The sequence below is a fragment of the Vipera berus genome, assembly GCF_964194415.1.
Source record: "Vipera berus genome assembly, chromosome: 2".
Taxonomy (NCBI): domain Eukaryota; kingdom Metazoa; phylum Chordata; class Lepidosauria; order Squamata; family Viperidae; genus Vipera; species Vipera berus.
Window position 1 is genome coordinate 62,426,584 of NC_138203.1, and position 25,938 is coordinate 62,452,521.

A 25,938-nucleotide genomic window follows, 5' to 3' on the forward strand; every position below is an offset into this window, starting at 1 on the left:
ATTGCCATAGACCTGGTCAAAAAAGTTAAGATGGTGCCAAAATCAAGTATCATATTAAGTATGGGACTTGTATTTTAGAAAATGTCCACAAGATGGTAGCATGCTAGCAAAATGCGTAAGAAATCCAATATTCACCTAATGAAAGTAAATTCAAAAGTTACCTTTCTCCAATCTTCATTTGGAGACTCAAGACAATAATTACATTTCCATACATAATATCAACTGATGCATAGGTGTATAGATTTAAAGAGTAAGATAGGCACTATACATTGAAATAATGCTTGCAAGTTCAAATAAGGATGTAATTTTATTTATATTTTGAGAAGACCTTGTGGCTGCCACTGAGGCTTTTTCTGTTTTTCCTTCTCCAGTTGCAAGGTAGAATGATGGATTCTCATCAGCCATAACTCATCCCAACAATATCTTGACATAGTAGGAGAAGATATATATATCTTCATATTAGTTGACATTAACAGGGTGCCAAGGATTGTAAAGAATCTAAATGTATGACTGTTGCTTTAAGGCAATTAATTTTTCCAAAGACAAATTAATTACTAGAGCCACCCCAAACAAAGTGGTGGCAGAACTCAATTATACACATTTTCTTTCTCAACAGTAGAATGATAAAGAACATTCCTCCCTCCAAGACTAGTCAGCTGTAACAAGGGTAATTAAATTAAAAATGATCTATCTGACCCATGGATGTTTTTCTGTTTTGTTTTTCAAAATGTTTTAGAATGTTGCATAAGCAACATGAAATAGGATAATAAGACCTTAAACATTCAGGCCCACACCCTCTAGCTGTAAGGACAACACTAATGGCAGGCCAGCCATAGAGTTTCCAAGAGGTGCCTGCTCTCTTCCAATATCAAAGGGAAGCATATTCAGTGAAAAAACCAATGCAAGTACAAAAGTTACCAAAATAATAATTGGTGGCTAAAGGTGAAAAAGAGAAAGTACATGCTTGACCAGTGGAAAGCTTTAATGTTATTTTTTTTAAATGAGTGCTGATTTCTATATGCAAATGGCATTTGAAGCTTCTTGATTTCTTTTCCAAAATTGGTCATCAGCATCTCAAAAATCTGCATATTGAAATACGATATTTATTCAAAAACAAATGCAAATTGGATGTGGAATTTGAAGGGTTTTTAACAAAAGAGTGCACATATCTCTCAAAGACATAGTTGCATTTCAGGGACTCAAATGTTCTTGTTTTGACATTCTGGCTATCTCTGCACTCAGAATCTCAAGTTCTTTTCTTCCATTTATTATACTGATTTTCATTTGGCTTCTGTTTGCATTTGGTCTCTTCCTGGTTTCTGATGTCTAGATGTTTACTGATTTCTCTTTATGTTGCTGATATTTCTTCATTGCAAAACTGTGGTAAGATCAGTTTTGATGGAATATACATATCAGGATAAAAAATTAGGAAAAAAACTATTACTCCTGCTTCAAATTCTTGCTTACATGTCACTCACACTTGCCTCCCAATCTCTGTTCTCTGAAATATAGATGAAAAGCACAGAATAAGCCTTATGGGTGTGTAGCTTCAAAGGAGGGGGGGAAAGTGCTTCTAGGGCACATTGGTATTATGGCATCTTCTAACTCTGATTCAGATGCTGAAGAAACAGACTTCATGGACTGTCAACCTGGAAAGCCAAAAGGTGATGAAGGATCTCTCAGTTATAATGAACCATAGGATGACTCAGATAATGAAGAAGACAATTCTGATGGGATGTCAAACTCAAATATATACTAGGAGTTAAGGAGGCCAGAAGTGGCGAGCATGACTCCTCAAAGCAGACAGCAATTCCTCTAATTGGGTTATGCCTACGTATATAAGACCATTTTTTATACCTTCTTCTCTTCACCAAAAGGATTCTCCTGCTCCACACCCATATTTCTAGGGTGTTCTGCTCTTTCTAGCTTCTTGTCCTGTGTGAGGCTCTCCTGACTGATCCCTGAACAAATCTATGCAACTCGCTTTGGCCAGAGACCTTTGGACTACTCCAGACTGCTTTTGTATCTTTGCTTCTGAATTCTTCATACTTGAAGCTTGTGAACTGCTAAAGTTATAAGGTAATTAAAAACTCTTTGAGCTCTCCTGAACCACAACTACTTTCTGTCTACATACAGTTCTTGCTTTATCACTTGCAGCCTCTTGATATGTTCAAGCACATTTCCCTCTTCAAAACTGAAGTACTGTAGAGCTGTAATGAGTGTGCATCTCTGTGCTTCAGATCTGAAAGAAAAGATGTAATTTGGGACAAACATGGTTGCTTACTAAATGTCTTTTACAAATGCCTTAAATTAAATGGGCCTTTCTCTAGTATCTTACTACATCTGTGAACTATAGACCTGGGATACCGAGGAACAGCTGGCTTAAAGCAATTGTGACAAATTTGTGTGCATTTTGAATCATGTTTCTGTCTTTGAATGAAAATCAAATAAAAGAATCTTATTTATTATTTATTTATTAAGAAGATTTATATGGCCGTCCAATTCACAATATATCTCGGAGAGCTTATATAAGTAAAACTTGGGATTTGTATAGAATTTTGGACAGATAACAGAGCAAAAAAAAGTGCATCCCTTCTTTTTTTTTCCCTTAGGATTATAAAATAAACTCCAAATTTAGTTTGAATGCCTATGGGATTATAATCAAATTCCTCCTAATTTGACTTTGGCATGATTTTTTTTTAAAAAATTCTTGATCAATTGCCCAAGATGTAATACCCTGTCTCGATGAAGGATGTTCTAAAAATGTTTTAGATGCATAATATGCATTAATATCAGCTTTTTAAAGTGTTGATATTTATGTATTAGTTCTGCTCAGTCATTTTTTAGTCTGTCGGCATACACCACAAGGTGAGAGGAAAATGATATAGATTAAGAAATATGCGCATATTTATTTCCATGAAGACAAATACAGAACTGTGAAAGTGCATTTAGAGATTCTGATCATTTCCTAAGCCGATCAGTTGCACTTCGCAATGCTTCACATTGAAACTGATCTGCATCTTTGCATCTCCTAACCTTAAATGTCTGGGAACCTACAGAAATCACCATCATGAAATTAATGCTCCCTTTCTGATAATCAATCAAAGCATACAAAATTTGATATCTAATTGTTTCTTCATGTATCAAAAATGCTAAAATGGGAATTGCTGGTGTTTGGAAGGAAGGAAGGAAGGAAGGAAGGAAGGAAGGAAGGAAGGAAGGAAGGAAGGAAGGAAGGAAGGAAGGAAGGAAGGAAGGAAGGAAGGAAGGAAGGAAGGAAGGAAGGTTGCTATGCCATAAATATTTCTAGCTGAAAACTGCTTGTAGGTTGTGATGATGAAATGACACCATGTATTTTCCTGAAATGTCTAGCATGGTCAAATCTTCTAGCATAGTCAGTGGATGCAGTAAATGGAAAAGAATTATTTACAAATAGTCACCAGCATAAGTATTAAGGAGAAAGGATTAAATTTATATCTCAAAGTCACAACCAAAATCCTGTGATTTATAAACAGGCATCCAGTGTCAAGTTGTTAGTATGAAAGGCCAAACTTAACACTCTGGTTTTATAATAGACATTCCATCATTTTTCATCACTGCAATTAGTAGCAGATGCCCTTATCAATGTAACCAGGGTGCTGGATTTCTGAGTTAAGAGACAGAGTAAAGCAGAATTCTTACCAGTGGGAAAATAAGTCACCTATCAACTTTGCTATCTCAGTGCAAAAGAAAATATCTTTTCTTGGTTTCAAATAAACTGATGTCAATATGGGAGTACAGTATTGGTTTTTTTAGCTAGTTCTGCCTGACTTGATGGATCCCTGTAAAAATCCCATTGACTATGTTGTAATTAGTCGCAAATTAGTATTGTAAACAGCTTTCTGGAAATTCACCAGTTGAAAAAAGAAAGATAAGTAAAGATTAATGAAGGGGAAATAAACAGGTGGAGATTGTGGAACAGATGTCAAACAAAGGTAAGATAGTAAAATTAAAAAACAAAAACTGTTCCTTCGTGTATTCTGATTCTGCTTGTGAACTTTATGTTAACTGTTCAGTTGAAGCAAAGCAAACTTACATTCTCCTGGCCTCTTGGCATCTGGTACCAAAAGTCAATTTGTAACAAATCACATTATATGAAAGGCTGACAGATCTTATGATAAATTGATACTCTCCTTCTCCAACCCTCTGCAACAGTGAAAAATACACTTTAGATGGCATTTAAATGTCACTGGTCAAGAGGAAAGAAAAGATAATTGTATTTTCTTTTTAACTTTATTGATTTAGAGCCAACTAAGTTCAACTAACTTTATTAGTTATCTCTTAAAATTTGAGTTTATTTATATGTGATAGCTTCTTTGTTACAAACAAGCACTAGCACTTTGTTACAAACAAGCACAAGCACTATCTGGATCATCTAAGTATCATGCTAAATTCAACATATTTTTATACATTGTAAAGTATTTTTGTTCTCTTCAGTCATTAAAGCTATCAAACTGGCTTTTAAAGTATTAGTGACTGGACTGGGAGGAATAACCTTTATTTAGTTGACGGCCTTAGGAATGACACTCTATTTGACAGTGGGAAACATTATTTATTTATTTATTTAATTGGATTTGTATACCGCCCTTTCCCGAAGGACTCAGGGCGGTTAACAGGGTAATTAAAACAAGAAATACAAAAATTAAAAACAATTAAAAAGATTATAACAGTCCCTGAAAAAGTAAAAAAAAACCTAATTAAAATTAAAATTAAAATTCTCAGCCTGGGCCAGAGAGCTCGAAGAGCCAGGTCTTCAGGTCCTGGCGGAATGAACGGAGGTCGGGGGCAGTCCTCAGCTCCACGGGCAGCTGGTTCCAGAGGGCAAGCGCACCCACTGAGAAGGCCCTCCCCCTAGGTGTTACCCGCCGGCAATCTTTTACCGGTGGCACCCTGAGAAGACCCTCCCTGTGGGAGCGCACTGGACAAAGACAACCTGATGCTGGCAGCAGGTGTTCCCTCAGATATCCTGGACCCAAGCCATTTAGGGCTTTATAGGTCATTACCAGCACCTTGAATCTCACCCGGAGGGCAACCGGAAGCCAATGCAGCTCGCGGAGTAGAGGTGTTACATGGGAGTATCGGGAAACCCCCATCACAACTCGCGCGGCTGCATTCTGCACCAGCTGAAGCCTCCGAGTGGTCCTCAAGGGCAGCCCCATGTAGAGAGCGTTGCAGTAGTCTAAACGGGAGGTCACGAGCGCATGAGTGACTGTGCGTAGGGCATCTCGATCCAGGTAGGGTCGCAACTGGCGTACCAGGCGAACCTGGGCAAAAGCCCCCCTGGTCACGGCTCCTATATGGTCTTTAAAATTGAGCCGGGAGTCAAGGAGGATGCCCAAGTTGCGAGCCCTATCAACGGGGGGGGTAACACCTCATCCCCCATCATTAAAGGTGGAATGGTCTGGTTAACCCAAGATGGTGATATGTACAGCCACTCAGTCTTGGCAGGATTGAGACGAAGCCTGTTTCTCCCCATCCAGACCTGCACCGCCTCCAGGCAACGGGACATCATGGCGAGGGCATCGCTGGGTTGGTTCGGGGTGGAAAGAAAAAGTTGGGTATCATCAGCGTACTGATGATACCCCACCCCGAAACCATGAATGATCTCACCCAGCGGCTTCATATAGATGTTGAACAGGAGGGGAGAGAGAACCGACCCCTGAGGAACTTCACAAACAAGAGGCCTTGGGGTGGATCTCTGCCCTCCCGTCAACACCGACTGCGAGCGGCCTAGGAGATAGAAGGAGAACCACTGGAAAACGGTGCCTCCCACTCCCAACCCCCTGAGACGCCGCAGTAGGATACCATGGTCGATGGTATCAAAAGCCGCTGAGAGATCTAATAGGACTAGGACAGAGGAACAACCCCTGTCCCGAGCCCGCCAGAGATCATTCACCAGCGCGACCAATGCCGTCTCCGTGCTGTGTCTGGGCCTGAAACCCGATTGGTACGGGTCCAGATAATCAGTTTCCTCCAGGAACAGAGGAAGCTGATGCACCACCACACTCTCAACAACCTTCGCCAAAAAGTGAAGGTTGGAGACTGGACGATAATTATTTAAAACAGCCGGGTCCAGGGCAGGCTTTTTGAGGAGGGGTCTCACCACCGCCTCCTTCAAGGTGGCAGGGAAGACACCCTCCTTCAAAGAAGCAGTTATTACTGCCTGGAACCAGCCTCGTGTCTCCTCCCGGGCCGCATAAGTCAGCCAGGAGGGGCACGGATCCAACAAACAGGTGGTGGTGCTCAGCCTCCCCATGATCCTGTCCACATCATCAGGGGAAACAGGATCGAACTCAGTCCAGATAACATGCTCAAGACCGTCCGATTCTTCCACGTCAGACTCTGCCCAGTCAGAGTCCAGACCAGTCCGGATCTGAGCGATTTTGTCCGCCAGATGATGACTAAACTCCTCGGCTCATCCCCGTAAGGGATCCTCCCTCACCTCCTGGTTAAGGAGGGAGCGAGTCACCCTAAACAGGGCGGCCACGCGATTATCTGCGGACGCAATGAGGGCAGCGAAGTAATTAGACTTCGCTGTCCTTATCGCCGCAAGATAAGACCTTATAAAAGTTCTTAACTGCAATCGGTCAGATTCAGATCAGCTGGACCTCCAACTGCTCTCTAGATCCCATCTCCGACGCTTCATCTCCCGGAGCTCCGCAGAGAACCACAGAGCCCAATGGGATCTGTGCCGGGTCAGAGGTCGCAAGGGTACAACACAGTCAAGTGCCCCGGCGGCCGCCCTTTCCCAGGCATCCACCAGGGCATTGACTGGGCTGTGGGTGAGGGCGATGGGTATAGACCCAAGTGCCATCTGGAACCGTTCCGGGTCCATTAGGCGCCTGGGGCGGAACCACCTGGTCGGTTCCGCAGCCCAGCGGTGGGGGGTGGCATAACGGAAGACCAGCCACAGGAGATAATGATCTGACCATGACAGGGGAACAATGGTTGATGAACCCCCTCCTAGATCATCCAACCACTGTCCAGACAGGAACACCAGGTCGAGAGTATGATCCCCCACATGAGTCGGGCCCTGAATTACTTGGGTCAGGCCCATGGCCATCATGGAGGCCATGAACTCCCGAGCTAACTCAGACAACCCTCCCAGTGAAGGCAGGTTGAAGTCACCCAGAACTATAAGCCTGGGGAACTCCACCGCCAACCCTGAGAGAGTGTCGAGCAGCTCGGGCAGGGCTGTTGCCACACAGCTGGGCACCAGGTATGTGAGCAACAAGCCCAACTGAGCCCAAGGGCCACATCTCAGGAGGAGGGACTCACTCCCGGCCATCTGGACAATGGTGGTCTCCCGTGGGCATAAAGTCTCCCGAACAACCACCGCCACCCCACCAGATTATCTTGAGAGGTGACCCTTCATTGGATGTAGTCAGACAAAGAAGGAAAGAGCCATTTGGATTTCTGCAGTGAATGAATAGCTGAACTTGATTACCTAAATGTCCCCTTCCAAATTCTATGATTCTATACTTCTATAATGGGTGAATGTTAGGCAAACAGTATGTAAGACTAAGACCATGATCTCTAAGTCCAAGTCATTTTGCTCTGTAGATGAAGATCAGGATGCTGAACTTCCATTCCATGTTCAAGACAGGACTGGTTTAGTAGTAGCATCTATCATCAAGATTTGATGGAACAAGAGTTCATACTTCACTTCTGAATGTAGCAGTTTGGGGAGCACAGAGCAAATTATCTGGCATACAAGTTACTTATTTAGTAACTTGCTCAGAACTACGAGATGAGGGCAGCAAAAAATCATAATGACTAGATCACAGGTTCCTAACCCCTAGTCGTTGGACTGGCACCAGTCCATGGCATACCAGCAACCGGTCCACACAAAGAAGTGAAGCCCCATCTGTGGGATGCAGGCAGCATGCAAAACCACACCCTTTCCAGTCTGCAGAACCAGTCCCTGGTGCCCAAAAGATTGGAGGCCACTGCACTAGATGACAGCAAGGTGATACTGATGATAATCATATGCCAATGGATGAGCTTACTCAGTAGTTCTGTGTGTGGATGTTACATAGGAGCAGAGAGAGAGACCTGAGGATGAGGGATCTCACAGGTAAGATTCCTTTCTTACCAATAGCTACTGAAATCAGTCCTGGGGGAATGAGGAGAATCATCTCAACACTTTGCCCCCCCCCCCAATCTCACCCTTGACATCAACCCAGAATACTATATCTATAGCATCAAGGCCATTGAGGGATCAAGGATATTTAGAAGGGGTGCACCACCCCAAACCAAGTTTTATCAGAGATAATCAACAACCATGATCAATACCATTTCAGTAAGATATCCTATTCTGAAATCTGACTAAAAGAGATCCAGATAATCTGCTTCTCTCAGAGCCATTTGAAGCTACAACCACCCTTTTAACAAATTCCCCAAGAGGGGAAGATAGAAGACTGGATGAAAATTGGCCAACACCCAGTATACAAATGAAAGTACTTTAGACTAATTGGATTATCAATATAGAGTATTTATTGAATGGAAAAAGAGATTATGCAAAACAAAATTATTTTACAAGTCTAATGTGCACTAAACCAACAAAAAATGGCATACTACAAAACAAGTAATTTTTTCAAATAAAAATAAACACAATTATGTCTTATGCACGAGATAAAAATATTTAATAACCAACAAATAATAATGTTACAAATATTAATGAATGTGCTTAGTTCTTAAATTGTCTTTTAGCTCTGAACAGCTGAAACATGTCTAGCTCTTTTTATATGTCTAAGGTTTTATGGTATCTTTCCAAATGAATGCCTAATTCAAGACAAATTCTTACCATCCAAAATATTGCCAATGTTTTCAGGTTATGTAGATCAGCTATGTATTTATTAATATTTTGTAGGCAACTTTATTAACAATAACAATAGAAAAGTTTACTGTGTAGGTAAAAAGCATAGGGTCTTTTTCTCATTACTGGAAAACTTAAATTCTTTGTTTTTACGCAACTTCTTAAACATGTTTTTAAAAAACCCACTTCCAAATAGCTGACTTTGACTGACTGAAATTTCCTAAGCAAACTGGGCATTTAAAAAGTAGTTTCAACAGTTTTAAATGAAGCAAAGATGTTTGCTTGTAATAAATTAAAGTAGAAAACCATACATTCTTTGCAAATCCATCACGCTATATCTTTGCATGGGGCTTTATTTTAATTCACGGATATCACAATGACTACCATAAAGGTGAATGTAAATGTTTCCCCTGTCCAGTCATTTCTGATTCCAAGGGGTGATCTTCATCTCATTTCTTAGCCATTTCCATGGTCATGTGGCCAGCACAACTATGTGCCCAAGTGCAAGGAACACTGTTACCTTCCCATTGAAGTGGTACCTATTTATCTACTCACATTTGCATGCTTTTGAACTGCTAGGTGGGAGGAGCTGGAGCAAGTAACAGAGCTCACACCATCACACAACACTTAGGTCTCATAAATAGGCTTTTCAGCTGACAAGCTTCATGTCTTTAACTGTGCCCCCATAACTATCATAAAAGGTTCTCCTAAACTTCTGAGTTTAAAAATATTATTACATATGGAAGGGAAAAGAATGAATAGAGCTACCACATCTGCGCTGCAAAACTCCAGACAGCCACTAGGTGGCAACAAAGAGATTTCCTGTGTCTTTCCTGTGCCTTTCATTTTGTGGCCTTCCACCTCTGAATTAGAGTCTGGTGGCCTGTAATGAAAGTGCAAACTCTTAAAAAAAGAACCACCATAATTGGTTCTGTATGGCAATTTATTACTAGCAATTATTTCAAGTCTAAGGTCGCAATGGAAAAAGACGCTCTGGAGCAATATAGTAAACAAATTAACTGTAAGCAATCATTTCATTTCTTTTTCTTATGTACCATTTACACAACTCAGAAAGTAAGCAATAGCTTTGCCTGAGACTACCACTCAAGAAGAAGTAGGAGGTAAATGTATTTTAGGAAGTGGGTCAATATAAGGTTTCAGAAATATAACTGCAGTGTTGATCATCAAGTTTATGCATATCCTATCAGGCTACCTAAACAATCCCTGGGCAACCACTATAAAATATGCAAAAAACCCACCAAAACCCCTGCAAAATAAAGTCTGTAAAATATATTTGCAAATCTTTCGTCCCATCTAAAAATGTAATTAAATTGTTGAACTGCAAATACACTGATCTAGATTCAGGTCTACATTCTATGAAGATCAGTGGGTGACTTTAGGCTAATCACTATGTGTCAGACGGATCTAACTCACAAGGTGGTATAGATCCAATTACCCATCCCTGCAACCACTTTGAATTCCAAGGTGAAAGATGGAATCTACAGTAGATGTAATGAATCCAGGGAATAGGTTTACCTTCCTGGCAGTGAACTGTGCAGAGTAGAACTGAGTAAACATGCACAGAATAGCACAGTTAATTATACCATGACTCTAATAATTCTCCAGTAGATCACAGGGCTCAAATGACTATCACTGACATGGGATAGTAAAGAATCAGGATGTTTATTGTTTCATCTGGAAAAAAACATTACAACACATGCCTTATAACCTAAATCTTTCTACTTTTTCCATATAAGTATATAAGTATTCCTTTTTCATAACAGAAACATTTTGCAAAGTGAATGCAGTCATGGTTATATATGATTGCAACTATCATATGCCTACCCAATCATTTAAATCTTCCATTATGCATCAACTTTGTTATTATTGATAGCTTATTCTTTTCTTCTTAAAAAGAGCTTTTGTTGCTATTATATGCTGAGGATGGTTTCTAATTCATCTGGCAGAAGTAAATTTTTCGAGTTTCTGTTTATAGAAATTCCACTGTTCATATTTGAATGCTAAGTGATACTTTTGTGGTATAGCAAGGAACAATCTCTGTAAAGACAAAGCATAAATATGTCATATTAACTGGTCATTTTGTGGCTAGCATAACTTTTTGAAAACAAAGGCAGATATTAAACCCATCTTTCTGATATAGCTGAAAGAATCCATCTCTTTTGTTCAAAACTGACATTCATATTATAAATTGTTTCACTGAAATGCATGTACCATTTTAAATAGAAAAATCCCATTATCTTTAATACTATTCTTTCTAGAAATACAACTGCTGTTCACAGGGAACAATGTGGGGAACAAAAGGGAAATGCTTTTGAGTTTCTAATGGGTTAATGGAATTCAAAGTAATCTAGTATAAGATAGATCAGAAATACATGCAACAAGGGACCATGCAAAAAAGGCTTTAAAAGACCCCTGGGGAAATAAATAATATTCCATCTAGTTAAGTACGATTCAGCCGGGTAAGGCCCAGGTATGCTCTTTCCTGCATACAGGCAAGTTCCCACACTGTCTTCAAATAAGCCTCTCTGCTACTCATGTTTTATTGGTCTCTCCTGAAGGTCAAGAAGCTAGCAAAATGATTTTGTTCACAGGTATTGACTTCCAGTCACAAGGCAATTCTACTTGTGCTGCCAAAGAACTAAATAGGGCTCTGTCTCTGCTATACTGTAGTTTCCTTTTTGCTCTCCGTTCCATTTCCTGTACCTATTGAATTCAAGATTGGAATTTATGATATGAACCAATTATTGGTACATGAGAGAGAGAGAGAAAAATGTTTGTGGTGGCTCTGGATTGGTCCTGGTAGGCTGTTTTGTCTACGCCTATGGGATCCTTGGTGCTCTCTGAGCTTGGCTGTTTTTTGCAAACATTTTATTACCCAACTAGGTAACATCATAAATGTTAGAAGAGAATGGATTTTGTTCTTATTTTACAGTATATACTAGTGGCTTGCCCTATCATTGTTGTTGGTGGTGTTCTTGGTGGTTCCTTCATTGGGCTGTTGCTTACTGTTTGTCTGAGTTGCTATTTCCTTGATTGGGATATTGTTTACTTCTTGGTTGTGGGTCTAGAATTAATCTTGGTGTTACTCTCTGCTTATCTGTGTGTTGATTGCTGACAAAAAGATGTTTTGGTCTTATTTCCTTTTTAGCTTTTTGATTATCTATTTTGAATGGTATGTAGATGTTGTTTATCTGTATGTGCCTGTTGGTGGCTGATTTGTCTCAGTGCCAGGCTTCCAGAAACTCTCTAGCATTTTTGGACTTTAGTCAATCTAAATGCTTAATACAGGAAGTTAAGCATCTTCAACAAGCCTCAATCAAGAGAAAATGGATCACTCCTGTGTAACTTTAATTTCCAAAGTTTTCAAATCAAAACAGGTATGCATGATACACAGCCTAGTCAGGCTGAATACCAGCTTCTCTTCTGGGGAATTTCAGAAATATATTATGAGGAAATTATAATCTTGATTACATGTATACTGAAATGTACTCCAACAAGATGGAAAATGGCACAAAGAGCTTTAATTACTAAGAACTTGAATTTAGGTTGGATTTTAGGAAAAGCTTCTTATCCATATAAGCAACTAAATAATGACAGCTTTGGATGAAGAACCCATTGCCCAAATAATGTGACTACATCCTAAATATCCATTGTCGTAAATAATATTTTCCCACGTTTATGTCTCATTTATATGATCACTGTGGTCTTCTTGGCTTGTCTGCCTACATCACTTGCCTGGCAAGTGGGCAGGCATATAACTTAAATCAAGATGTTTAGAAACAGTGTCTGTTAGGTACTTCTCTCTCCCTCATTCTCTTCCCAAATGGCAGAGCAAGCAGAAACCCTTTTCTGGACCCAAAGCAGGAGGGGAAACTACAGCAGCCCCAGAAAGGCTCTTGTTCTGTTCTTCTCATTGGAAAGGCTAAAGTAGGAATGGACTGACTTTTTCATGCAGAGGACACACAAGTGCAGGTGGTAATCAGCAGAGCTAGTGTCAGAAATACAGGTAGTCCTCAACATAAGTGCAAAACCTATGTTGCTAAAATGAGGAATTTGTTAAGTGAGCTTTGCCCCAATTTACAACTTTTCTTTCTTTCTTTTTTTAAACATGTTTTATTGGTTTTTCAGTTAAAATCTACATATTTAGAAAGCATCATGATGACTGGGTAATCAGAGATTTAGTAACAGAGTTTTCAGTACATAATTCAGGTTACATTATCAAAACATCCTTCTCAATTTCCCTTAACATTGCATACAACCAGTTTAAACTAGTAAATTTCTGGAAATAGCATGGTCAGTTGAAAAATTTGTAAATTCAATTTCATTGAAATATATCTATGTCCTGTTATTAAAGTTTACCTAATTTTAATTTTAATTATATTATTCAAATTTAGCCTTTAACATCCCAAATAATTTTCACAACCCAAATTTCCCTTATTTCATTACAGCAAAAACTATAGCATCTAACATGTACACAGTGGCTGAGTAGCTACATTCTACCTAATAAACATTGTCTGTTTCACATCCTAATACATCACACGTTACTGATAGGACCACAGCCTATGTTTATCAATCTACAACTATTTGTACACAACCAGATTCTGTTTTAAATTTTAGCTAATTCTTAATTCTTAAATAGAATAATCAAATGTCTTTTAACATCAAAAGTGGGTCTATAAACCAAATTTCCATTATGTCAGTGCATAAATTATAATGTCTAAAATAAGCCTAATAGATACATAAACACATTCTAGTTCTATCTCATAAACATTTTCTATTTTAGATCCTGATAGATCACTGATTACTAAAAGGATAACCTTTAATGGTTCTCTAAGAACTCACTTTTTAAATCTAACTCTGGGTTTCTTTTTTTGCCAATCAGGTTTCTAAACCAAGCCCTTTGAATTGCCAGATAGGTCTCCCTTCACTCCAATACATATTATTTGAATCGAAAGAGGCCATCTAGCCATCAGTGATCCACAAAAACCAAACCATTTGTAATCATTATGTTGTTGCCCTGTTAGTTCTAGTCTCTGTATTTGCTCTAAAAACTTTATCTTCAGTTTGGTCTGGATTCCTCTTCCATCTGGGTTCAACTGCTTTAAGTAAAGAGTCTTATCCATTTTTGTAATTAATGCTTGGCTATCCAGGCTTTCAGAAAACTGTCTTTGTTGATCTTCCATGTCCCCTATTTTAGCATCACTATCTTGTACACAGTATACTTCTAAAGTTATAGGCTCTTTTGATGGAGTCAAAAGTTGAGTATTAAGTTTTCCCATAGTTTGTTGTTGGTCCTTAAAGTTATTTGCCATAGTGATAGTTCCTTGTACTTTTAGAGTTGTCAGTTCTTTGGATAGTTGTTGCTTATGTTCCTCTGTCTCAATAGTAATATCTTCCAATTTTGTTATATTCTGAAGTATAAATTCTTTAGTTGCAGTCTGGGTTTCAATTTGTGACTTAAGGTTGGCATGTAAATTATTAAATCTGGAGATAGACATCTCAGTGACTCTGTAGATTGTTTCAAGTATGAGGTTATAATCAAGCAAGGTTTGTGGCTGATCCTTCTCCATTTTGTAATAATTATAAATAGTCCTTGGTGGAGGCTATGTTACAAACAAAAATCAGTAAGAGTCCACCTCCACAAGTCTAAGCCAAATTCATCTCCAGGTTTTTATCTTAATGCCAAGGTCAGTCCAAAATGTAAGCAAGCTTGTTTGCCAATAGTATTCACTAGATGTCACCAGAATACTTCAAATCCTTTTCAGACAGTATCTTTTTATTTATTTCTTTTTTTGTCCCCTTTTTTAGACTAATAGGTAGAATAGTCCATTTCTGTAAATATAGGAACTTTGGGCCAAAAGTAGAAAGGCAGTAAGTCCAATAAATCAGTATAATTTAGTAGAAGGCTGTTTATTTTATTTTCTCTCCCAAGGTAGACAAAGGCCACTCTTAAGGAGGGTGGGGGGAAAAAATCCCTTCCCTCTCTCCTCGCAGGGGGAAGCAAATTCAAGAAGCTTTTGACAGGGAAAGTAGACAATTAGGAAAAAAAGAAGGCAATTCTCACCCAGTTTTCAAGTGCTTTCAAGTGCTTTGTTGTGCTTTTGGCTTTGGCAGGAAACGGCTAAATGATGGGCCATGGGAGTGGCCGATCCTTTCTTCTTCGGTTCAGAGAGTAGCTCCAAGCTGACGGGAGGGCCGCAGCCCTTCTACCGTCAACTGGAGAGACCTCTCCCCCACTCATCACCCCTCCAGGGCAACTTTTGACTCCTTTACAGGGGGCCCCGATGAAGAAATCCAGGCGACACGAGGAGCAATTCCCTCATGCGTCTGGGAGCACCGAAACTCCAGAACCGGAAGCCTCATTTTACAACTTTTCTTGCCACATGTGTTAAGTAAATCACTGTAGTTGTTAAGTTAGTAATACAGTTGTTAAGTGAATCTTGTTTCCCCATTGACTTTGCTGGTCAGAAAGTTGCAAAAGGTAATCATATGACTCCGGGACACTGCAACCGTCATAAACATGACTCAGTTTTCAAGCATCCAAATGTAAATAATGTGGGGATGCTACAATGGTCATATCTGTGAAAAATTGTCACTTTGAACAGTGACTGTTGTGAACTGTTGTAAGGTGAAGATTACCTGAAGACAAAATTAACAAATGGTACCACTGTATAATACCCCTTTGCTCTGAGCCACTCCATTCCTCTCTCTCTCTCTCTTTTGTCCCATTCCTATTCTCCATTCTTTTCTTCTCTCTATTTTATTACAGTCCATACCTTCCTCCCCATCTTATCCTTTTTCCATTTCATCCCACTGAAATCAACCCAGAGGCTACATGACATGAAAGTTCCTCCCTTACTCAAGTTAAGCAACTGGTGCCATTGGTTAAGGCAGACACCTGTGCAATGTCACATTTCAGTGTCCTGTTATTAGATGGGTTTACATATTATACACATCCCTGGTTTATTGAATTAACTATGGTAAGATGAATGTTTATAACACACTAAACCACAATTTACTGGCCTCAGTATCTCTGATCACTTAACACTGATCACTTAACAAGTTTTGCTAAAATCAATTATAGCATAAAGCAAACTGAAACAGGGTGAGGATCATACCATCACTTTGTAATCCATTTGTCAGCTCCTTCCCTCAATGGGTCCCAGCTGGAGTAAATATTTACTTTCATGTTGTGTAATTTATAGCCTATTTGCTCTAAAAATGACATTGATTGGTAAGCACTTATGGCACAGTTTGACTAAGTGGGGATAAAAACAAATATCTTAACATTTGTGGTTTAGACAGCCTGTGACAAAACAAATGTACATCAAACAAACATCCTGATTCAAAGATTAATAAATTAAAGTTAGGATGATACAAAATCAACTATTGTAAATGGGGAGAAATCTCATCTCCTAGAAGAAACTTGCTTCTTCTGGATGAACACAAGTTTGAGATTGTCCATAAACTAGTCTGAACAAAAAGCTTGTTGTTGTTGTTGTTAGTTGCGAAGTCGTGTCTGACCCATCGCGACCCTATGGACAACGTTCCTCCAGGCCTTCCTGTCCTCTACCATCTTCTGGAGTCCATTTAAGCTCACGCCTACTGCTTCAGTGACTCCATCCAGCCACCTCATTCTCTGTCGTCCCCTTCTTCTAGTGCCCTCAATCTTTCCCAGCATTAGGCTCTTCTCCAGTGAGTCCTTCCTTCTCATTAGGTGGCCAAAGTATTTGAGTTTTAGCTTCAGGATCTGGCCTTCTAAAGAGCAGTCAGGGTTGATCTCCTCTAGGACTGACCGGTTTGATCGCCTTGCAGTCCAAGGGACTCGCAGGAGTCTTCTCCAGCACCATAGTTCAAAGGCTTCAATTCTTTGGCACTCAGCCTTTCTTATGGTCCAACTTTCACTGCCATACATTGCAACTGGGAAGATCATAGCCTTGACTATACGCACTTTTGTTGACAGGGTGATGTCTCTGCTTTTTAGTGTGCTATCTAGATTTGCCATGGCTTTCCTCCCAAGGAGCAAGTGTCTTTTAATTTCTTGGCTACAGTCCCCATCTGCAGTGATCTTGGAGCCCAGGAAAATAAAATCTGTCACTACCTCCATTTCTTCCCCATCTATTTGCCAGGAATTGAGAGGGCCAGATGCCATGATCTTGGTTTTCTTAATGTTTAGTTTCAACCCAAGTTTTGCACTCTCCTTCTTCACTTGCAACAAGAGGCTCTTTAGTTCCTCTTCACTTTCTGCCATTAGAGTGGTATCATCTGCATATCTTAGGTTGTTGATGTTTCTTCCGGCAATCTTAATTCCAACTTTTGATTCATCTAGCCCTGCCTTTCTCATGATGTGCTCTGCATATAAGTTAAATAGGCAAGGCTACAGTATACAGCCTTGCCGGACTCCTTTCCCAATTTTGAACCAATCAGTGGTTCCGTGTCCAGTTCTCACTGATGCTTCTTGGCCCGCATATAGGTTTCTCAAGAGACAAATAAGATGGTCTGGTACACCAATCTCTTTAAGGACTTGCCACAGTTTGTTATGATCCACACAATCAAAGGCTTTAGCATAGTCAATGAAGCAGAAGTAGATGTTTTTCTGGAACTCTCTAGCTTTCTCCATGATCCAGCGTATGTTAGCAATTTGATCTCTAGTTCCTCTGCCTCTTCGAAATCCTGCCTGTACTTCTGGTAGTTCTCGATCCACATACTGCTGGAGTCTAGCTTGTAGGATTTTAAGCATAACTTTACTAGTTTGAAAATTCTTTGGCACTGCCTTTCTTTGGAATTGGAATGTAAACTGATCTTTTCCAATCCTGTGGCCACTGTTGAGTTTTCCAAATTTGCTGGCAAATTGAGTGTAGCACTTTTACTGCTACAAAAAGCTATCCCTGTCCATTTCCTTAATGAATGATTAAGAAAGTACTGTCATCAGTACTGACTCCAAGAAGACCTAAGGCTACCCCTAACCCTAAGCATAATTTAATTTTCATTGGCAATGGAATCTTTGCATGCATTTTACAATGACCTGGAAGTAAGACTGAACAATCAGCTATCATCATCACTTTTCTTAGAGAACCTCTTAGAATCTATTCATGACATCATTTTTAGCCCTGACTCCAAGAAAACCTATCCCTAAACTAACACAATTTTCATTTTCTTTTGCAAAAGGATTTTGTGATCCAAAAAAATGTCCTAATGAGAAGCTATAATTATCAATATCCTTAAAGAACCACTAAGAACTTATACTTTCCAGAAGTTTTGCAGCTAGACTCCAAGTGAATCTAACAATAACCCCAACCCACGTTTAATTTTCATTGGAAATGGGATTTTCGCATGTATTTTACTGTGGTCCACAAACAACTCCAAATGAAAAGTTACATCTTCGCTTTCCTTTAGAGAAATTCTAAGAATCCATCCCTGACATCAGGTTTTGGCCCTGACTCCAAGGATACCTAACCTTAACCCTAACCCTATCCCTAACCCAACCCTAGTTTTCAATTTCCATTTGCAATAGGATTTTCCCAATGGAAATTAAACTAGAGTTGGAATTTTTCCATGTATTATACTGCAGTCCATAAACCAGTCTGAATGAAAAACTTTCATGTTTACTTTCTTAGAGTACATTAAAGAATCTATTCCTGACATCAGTTTTCAACCCTGATTCTAAGGAGAGCTAATTCTAATTCTAATCCTAACCCTAACCCAACCATAGTTTTATTTTCAATGGCAATGTAATTTTCCCATGTATTTTCCGTAAACAAGTCCAAAAGAAAAGATTTAACTGATGCTTTTCTTACAGAACCACTGTAAATCTATCCCTGACATTAGTTTTTGGCCCTGACTCCAAGGAGACCTAATCTTAACCCTAACTTTATCCATAACTTAACCCTAGTTTAGTTTTCATTGGCAGTGGGATTTTCCCATGTGTTTTACTGCAATATATATACAAGACTGAATGAAAAGCTTTAAATTTTGCTTTACTTAGAGAACCACTAAAAATCTTTCCCTGACATTACTTTTCAGCCCAGACTCCAAGGAGACCTTATCCTAACTTTACCCCTATACCTAATCCAAACTAGTTTAATATTCATTGACAATGGGATTTCCCCACGTATTATAAAGTGGTAAACAAATTAATCCAAACAAAAGCTTTCAACTCCTCTTTCCTTAGAGAACTTTAAAGAATCTATTCCTATCATTAATTTTTGGCCCTGACTTTAAGGGGACCTAACCCTAATCCTAACCCTAACCCAACCATAGTTTAACTGATGCTTTCTTTGCCGAACCAATATGAACCTATCCCTGACCTTAGTTTTCAGCCCTTACTCCAAGAAGGTCTCACTCTAACTGTAACCCTATTCTCAACCTAACCCTAGTTTAGTTTTCTTTTGCAATGGGATTTTCCAATGTATTTTATTTTAATACATATACAAGTCTGAACAAAAAGCTTTAAATTTTACTTGCCTTAGAGAACCACTGAGAGTCTATCCCTGACATCACTTTCCGGCCCAGACTCCAAGAAGACCTAAGCCTAACTCTCACATTATCCCTAACCCTAACTTTAGTTTAATTTTGTTTGCCAATAGGATTTCTTGTGAATTTTACTGTGGTCCATAAACTAGTCTAAACAAGCAACTTCCTTGTAGAATCTCTAAGAATCTATCCTTGACATCAGTTTCTGTCCCTGAGGCCCTCTCTGTGTGAGCGTACTGGGCAATGGGAGATCGTTCCCGGCAGCAGATGGTCCTGCAAATATCCCGGGCCTAAGCCATGTAGGGCTTTAAAGGTAAGTACCAGCACCTTAAATCTCACCCGGAGGACAACCAGTAACCAATGCAGCTCACGCAGGAGGGGTGTAATATGGGAGTATCGGGATGCTCCCATCACTACCCACGCGGCCGCATTCTGCACCAGCTGGAGCCTCCGGGTGGTCTTCAAGGGCAGCCAGAGCATTGCAGAAATCTATACGGGAGGTAACGAGTGCATGAGTGACTGTACATAGGGCATCAAGGTGCTGGTTATGACCTACAAAGCCCTACATGGCATGGGTCCGGATTACCTACGGCAGCACCTGCTGCCGGCATCAACCTCCCTCCGTCCAGTGCGCTCCCACAGAGAGGGCCTCCTCAGGGTGCCTCCGATCAGAGAATGTCGACTGGTGGCCCCCAGGGGGAGGGCATTCTCTGTGGGCGCGCCAGACCTGTGGAACCGCTTGCCGGTCGAGCTCCGGATGGCCCCCAACCTTCACTCCTTCCGGCGCGATTTAAAAACTTATTTATTTGAACAATCTGGCCTGGTCTGATGGGTTTGGGGTTGGATTTAGTTTTAACACACTTTTATTATTGTAGGGACGCGGTGGCTCAGTGGGTTAGGACGCTGAGCTTGTCGATCGGAAGGTCGGCAGTTTGGCGGGTCGAATCCCGAGTGCCGCGTAGCAGAGTGAGCGCCTGTTACTCGTCCCAGCTTCTGCCCACCTAGCAGTTCGAAAGCACGCAAAAATGCAAGTAGAAAAATAGGGACCACTACGGTGGGAAGGTAACAGCGTTCCGTGCGCCTTTGGCGTCTAGTCATGCCGGCCACATGACCACGGAGATGTCCTCGGACAAGCGCTGGCTCTTCGGCTATGAAACGGAGATGAGCACCGGCCCCTAGAGTCGGAAACGACTAGCACACATGTGCGGGGGAACCTTTACCTTTACCTTATTATTGTATTATATTGGGCATAATTATTTAATTCTTTTTAACTCTTTTTTAACTTTTGTATTTACATTTTGATATTTATTGCCCTGTACACCACCCTGAGTCCTTCGGGAGAAGGGCGGTATAAAAATTTAATAAATAATAAATAATAATAATAAAATAATAATAATCTCGGTCCAGATAGGGGCGCAACTGGTGCACCAGGCGAACCTGGGCAAATGCCCCCCTGGCCACAACTCCAATATGATCTTCAAAACTGAGTCGTGAATCCAGGAGGACGCCTAAATTGCGTGCCCTATGCTATTGATGACATCTTGTGGTGAAACTTGGTACAGCAAGTAAACCTTTTCCTATTGTGAGAGCTGACTAAATAACAGAGCTGTCCTTGACATTACTTTCAAAGATAAGTGTGGGAACACCTGGCACTGAAAACTATTCTTTTGGGGTGGATAATCATTGACTCTTATTAAAATAGCCTGCATGGAAGATTTAGTTGTAAACAACAATGAAATGGATGAATATACAGTATCCCACCTCTTAATTACAAACTGATACTGGACACGATCTTGGCAATGACAGAGCAAATTAAAGCCAAACTGCAAGACAAATCTGACAACTTAAAGCCACCAAATCAAACTCTGACTTTAAATGAGGAACTGACAATACAAAAGCAAACAGAAGAAGTGGAAACTAACACTAAAATAGGAGACTTCAATGAACAACAAATGCAACCTACAGAGAACCTTAAAGACCAAATTTCAACGTCAACTACAAAACTTACAACTCAAAAAGCAATAGCACCCAAAGAAAGCAACATTAAGACTGAAGATATTAAAAGCCTTCAAATATGCTATGTTGAGGATTCAGCTAATCAAATGACAACCATAACACTAGGTACTACTTTCTACTTAACCCAGATGGAATTGGAAGAAGAAAAAGACCAGACTGATCTAATGACAACTATATTACATCAAACATCAAAAACTGAACTATTAAAGCAAAATTTTAATGGTTACAAAGGAGACACTTGCTTTGCAAAACTGATATTTGGATGGCCTCCCTGGATTCAAATAAGGGGTGTAGGAAGAAAGGGAGATACATTTGAGAATTTAAAGATGCCAAAAGGGAAGCCTGATTGGCACAAAAGGAAGGCAAGAGTTAGATTAAAAAAATTGAACTTGTCTCTTTTTTGGGATTCCTAAGGATAGAGTTTAAAATATCTTTTAATGGATTAAGGGGAATCTCTAAAAAATATAACTGATTTTACATTTACGTTTTAGATCTGTAAGGGAAAACAAAATTAAGTTTCTAGAATATAACTCTGAACTATATTATAGAATTTGGAATGATATAACAAAAGATAGTATTTTAACAATTGATGAATGGTTAAGACGACATATAGAATATATTAGTTGTAATAATATAGACAGAAACTCATCTTGTATTTAACTTTTAAAGGAAAGTTGGTTATTAGAATCGATATATATTATAGAATTTGGAAAGGTATAATATAAGATATTGCGCTATAATTGGTGAATTGTTAAGATGACAAATAGACATTATTGCTAAAAAATAAGAATGTTTTGAAATGAACAACGTATGTTTTGTAGACAGGATGATTACTCTTTATTGAAATAGGGAAATGTGGGTTACCCAAAAAGTAAGCTGTCTTCCATTTATCATAGGCTACTCTAGATTATGTTATTGCAATTTGGTAAAACCTAAAAGCAGGATATTTTTATGTATTAGTAAAAATATATTGAAAATTCTTTTAATTGACTAGGTCATAATTAGAAATGTATTAAGTTGATTAAGTTGATCATGTTATAACTAAGGGAATCGGAGAGGGAATCCTTGTTGAGCTATTTACAAATAACTGGTTATTTGATACTGTTTACTTTTGATTACTCAACCACCGTATTGCTTCACAAATATTTGAATATAAATATTAATAAATTAATAAAACTTGTATTAAAAATATAACTGTGAATATTGTTTGATACATGCATCAATTTTCTATAATAAATAACAATGGGCAGACAAAAATGTCAGAAGTTGAGATTTTATCATATTACAGTAGTTTTCCATCTTCCTCATTTATCATGCATCAATAGTCCATTCTATCTAAAGGATACTTCAGTTTTGTTATTAAAGGCATAAAGGAAAGGAGCAACTTTTTATTTTTGATTACATGGTTTAAAAGAAGACAAATGGCAGAGAGAAGGGCAAAAGTAAAGTTTGGAAGCCATCACTTCTGTGAAGTTGCTTTAATATTCATTCTGTAATTGTTGGCAGATATAGAAATAAAATGGTCTGCCAGGAATTAAGCAAGAGGTTAACATTTGCTTTGCTATAGAGGAGCATGCTAGATGCTAGAGAGAAAAAAGGAAACCTTGTAAAATTGCCCTCACGTTCCTTTTTGAGACGCTGTGTGCACTTTTCTATCATAACAGTTAGAAACTAGCTCTCTTTTTAAAAATAGAAACACTGACATTACTACGCTGACTTTCAATGCAATTATTTTATTTCTTCACTTTTAGTAGAGGCTGAAATGTCTACAGTGCAATACTTGACAGATTCCTCAATTTAGCAGACAGCTGGATTGAGGGTATGTATTCCCCCTGCCCATAATGCTTAGTTTTCTCTAGCAAATTCCAGGTTCCATATGAAATGCTTTACATGGAACCAACAGGCATATACGATTCAGTATTTTCCAAATGTGTCCAGGAAAATCAGAATGAAAATAAAATTAGCTTGGGAGTTTCATTTAGATCAGGGGTTCAAACTTGGCCCTTTTATGACTTGTGGAATTCAACTCCCAGAATTCCTCAGTCAGCCACACTGGCTGAGGGATTCAGGGAGTTGAAGTCCACAAGTCATAAAAGGGCCAAGTTTGAAGACCCCTGATTTAGATGCATCCATACCTCTCTCTTGTATATCTGTAATGTAGGCTTTCATAAATTCTTTTTCAAACAGCTCACGGTCACGGTCAATTTCTGTCATTTCTTGAATCTCCTGGAATGAGGTTGTCTCAAGAGGGTTATCCTTGAGGCTGATAAATCTGCAAGGTGATAACATATTACTATGAAAAGGTTATATAATGCTTCTTATTGTGAGCAGATTGTTACTTGCTATACCCAAATGATTTCTAGCCCTACAAATTTTCTGTTCTTCCTACTTTGTCACAGAGCAAAGTCAATTTGTCTGTGGACAAAACTATGCCACAATGTTCATTATCTATTAGCAATATTAGTTAAGAAGTGTCCTTCCTAGAAGCAAGCATAGGAAACACTAAAAGTGCAAGCTTAATTATTCAATCAAAAAGTATCCCTGTGTGTCTTGATGCACTGAAGCTGCTAATGTCACATCATAGTCACTGAATATTGTATGGCATTTTTTAAAACAAACAAATACACATAAACACACACAAACAATTGCCCAACTTATAGCAGGAGATTCGGAGCAATGTAATGCCCAGAATATCATTTCTGTTTTGTTAACAAAGAACTCTGATCCTCTTTATCCAATTTTGTGGAATATTTATTCCTAATTATTTTTGTTTAACCTCTGAGAACAGGACTGTTTTCAGAGGCAGAGGCCTTGGTGTTTATGTCAGTATGGACCAAGTGGTTTTATATTTGGAAAAAAATTGATTATGCAACTCACCAGGCTGACAAAGGTTTTACTTTATGCATTTATGATGCATAATTGCACTCCAAAGCATAAATGCAAATAATTGCTGTTACATGGTAAATGTTCATCTTAGCCTAACTCCTTCCTGATTATGACGTAGCTGCTACATTTGATATTGTGCTGCCTATTCTGAAATTAAGAACCAAGAAAATAACTGGAGTAATCAACAAGCCACCGCAGCCCATATATTTATTATAATATGTTTAAGATGCGTGGCATTAACTAATTAAATTACTGTATTCTCTCATATTATGCATGGGTAGACTCTCAACTTTGTTTGTGGAATCATGTTACTTGATGTCTTTTACTTAAGAGCCACCCATTCAGAATCTAAAGAAATAGCAAGAAAAATGCAAAGGAAGAAAATGTGTCTGAATGTTACTGACTTACTTTAAGCTGGTAGAAGAGTCACAGATGGCTGTGGGCATCTGAACCAAATCATCACTACTCACAACCAATAAACTGAGTTTTGGCAAGTTGACCAAGGCTTGTGGAAGGTAGGTCAGCTTGTTCTTCTGCAGAAGAAGAGTTTGTAACTTCTCTAGCCTTAGAAAATTAACAAAATAGCAAAATTAAATGTGCATTATACAACGACTGACTATATATATATATATATATATATATATATATATATATATATATATATATATATACATACACATACATACATACACATACATACACATATATACATACATACACGCACACACATATATATGCATACACATATTGTTTAATACCTGTAATATAACATGAAAAGTGCCATTTGTTTGATATTCTCTTCTGGCCTAGGTTAAAAGGCAGAATGACTGCCTGATTTCACGTTGGTGGCAGCAGAAAGATTGCTGACATGCAATTTTTTGAAAAGCAGAGATAATGGACACATGGCCTCTCAATCCATTATCTCTGCAGGGTTTCCAATTCATGCAAAACGTATGCACAACTATTTACCGGTATATGGCACATAGGAGAATATGCTACATGAATCCCAGCATGTACAAACAGTAAATCACACAAAAAACCTGTTTTTATAGTTCCGTTACCTTTTGTTTTGGACTTCTGTAATGAATATGAAATTAAAATGGAATAAATGAAACACTCCAATGAAGCATAGGTTTTAATTAAAAACTTATGAATGTCAGCTTACCTACTTATTTCTTTCTGGATTGCAAAGGTAGGATTGTGGAAAACAAATCAGATTCATACTGTTTTTTCACACTTATCAAAGGAAATTTGCCGAATTTTCAAGTTTAAAAGTGTGCTTAGATACTGCTGTGAGAGATGGGAAAGTGTGTGTGCACGCAATCGCAGCACAGTTGCTTTAAATCTGAAAATATATCGGAGACAGCTGACTTCTTAATCCTGTGGGCATATAATGTTAATCAACACAGTCCTTTCGTTGGCTTCTGTACCTTAATGTTTCAAAAACATAACTTGAGCTTTGAGTAAATTGCAGAATTCTACTGTGTCTGACTAAGGACACTTCCACCCCATTTTCCTTCAGGACCAGTTCCAGACCTGATTGATCTTGTGGCCTCTGTTTTTAGAAGTTCAATTTAATTCTGAGTTTGCCCTAGTTTATTGGAAACTGCCCTAAAGTTGTTTTTTTTTTCTTTTGACAGATATAGATCTACCAATTTTGTACTCTCTTTTCCAGGGACTCATCT

General features: G+C 38.9%; 1 protein-coding gene across 2 annotated transcripts in view; it reads right to left on the minus strand.

The window, feature by feature from the left end:
• Positions 1–8,537: 8,537 nt before the first annotated feature.
• The window catches only part of LRRC2 (leucine rich repeat containing 2), a 90,514-nt gene continuing 73,113 nt past the window's right edge, over positions 8,538–25,938 (minus strand). For both annotated transcript variants that reach the window (XM_081316629.1, XM_081316630.1), the window contains 3 exons: positions 24,662–24,817; positions 23,503–23,639; positions 8,538–10,915 (listed from right to left, as the gene is read on the minus strand). In XM_081316629.1, the coding sequence (XP_081172755.1) occupies positions 10,866–10,915; positions 23,503–23,639; positions 24,662–24,817 (343 nt within the window). In that variant the 3' untranslated portion in view covers positions 8,538–10,865. The remainder of the gene's footprint in view (positions 10,916–23,502; positions 23,640–24,661; positions 24,818–25,938) is intronic.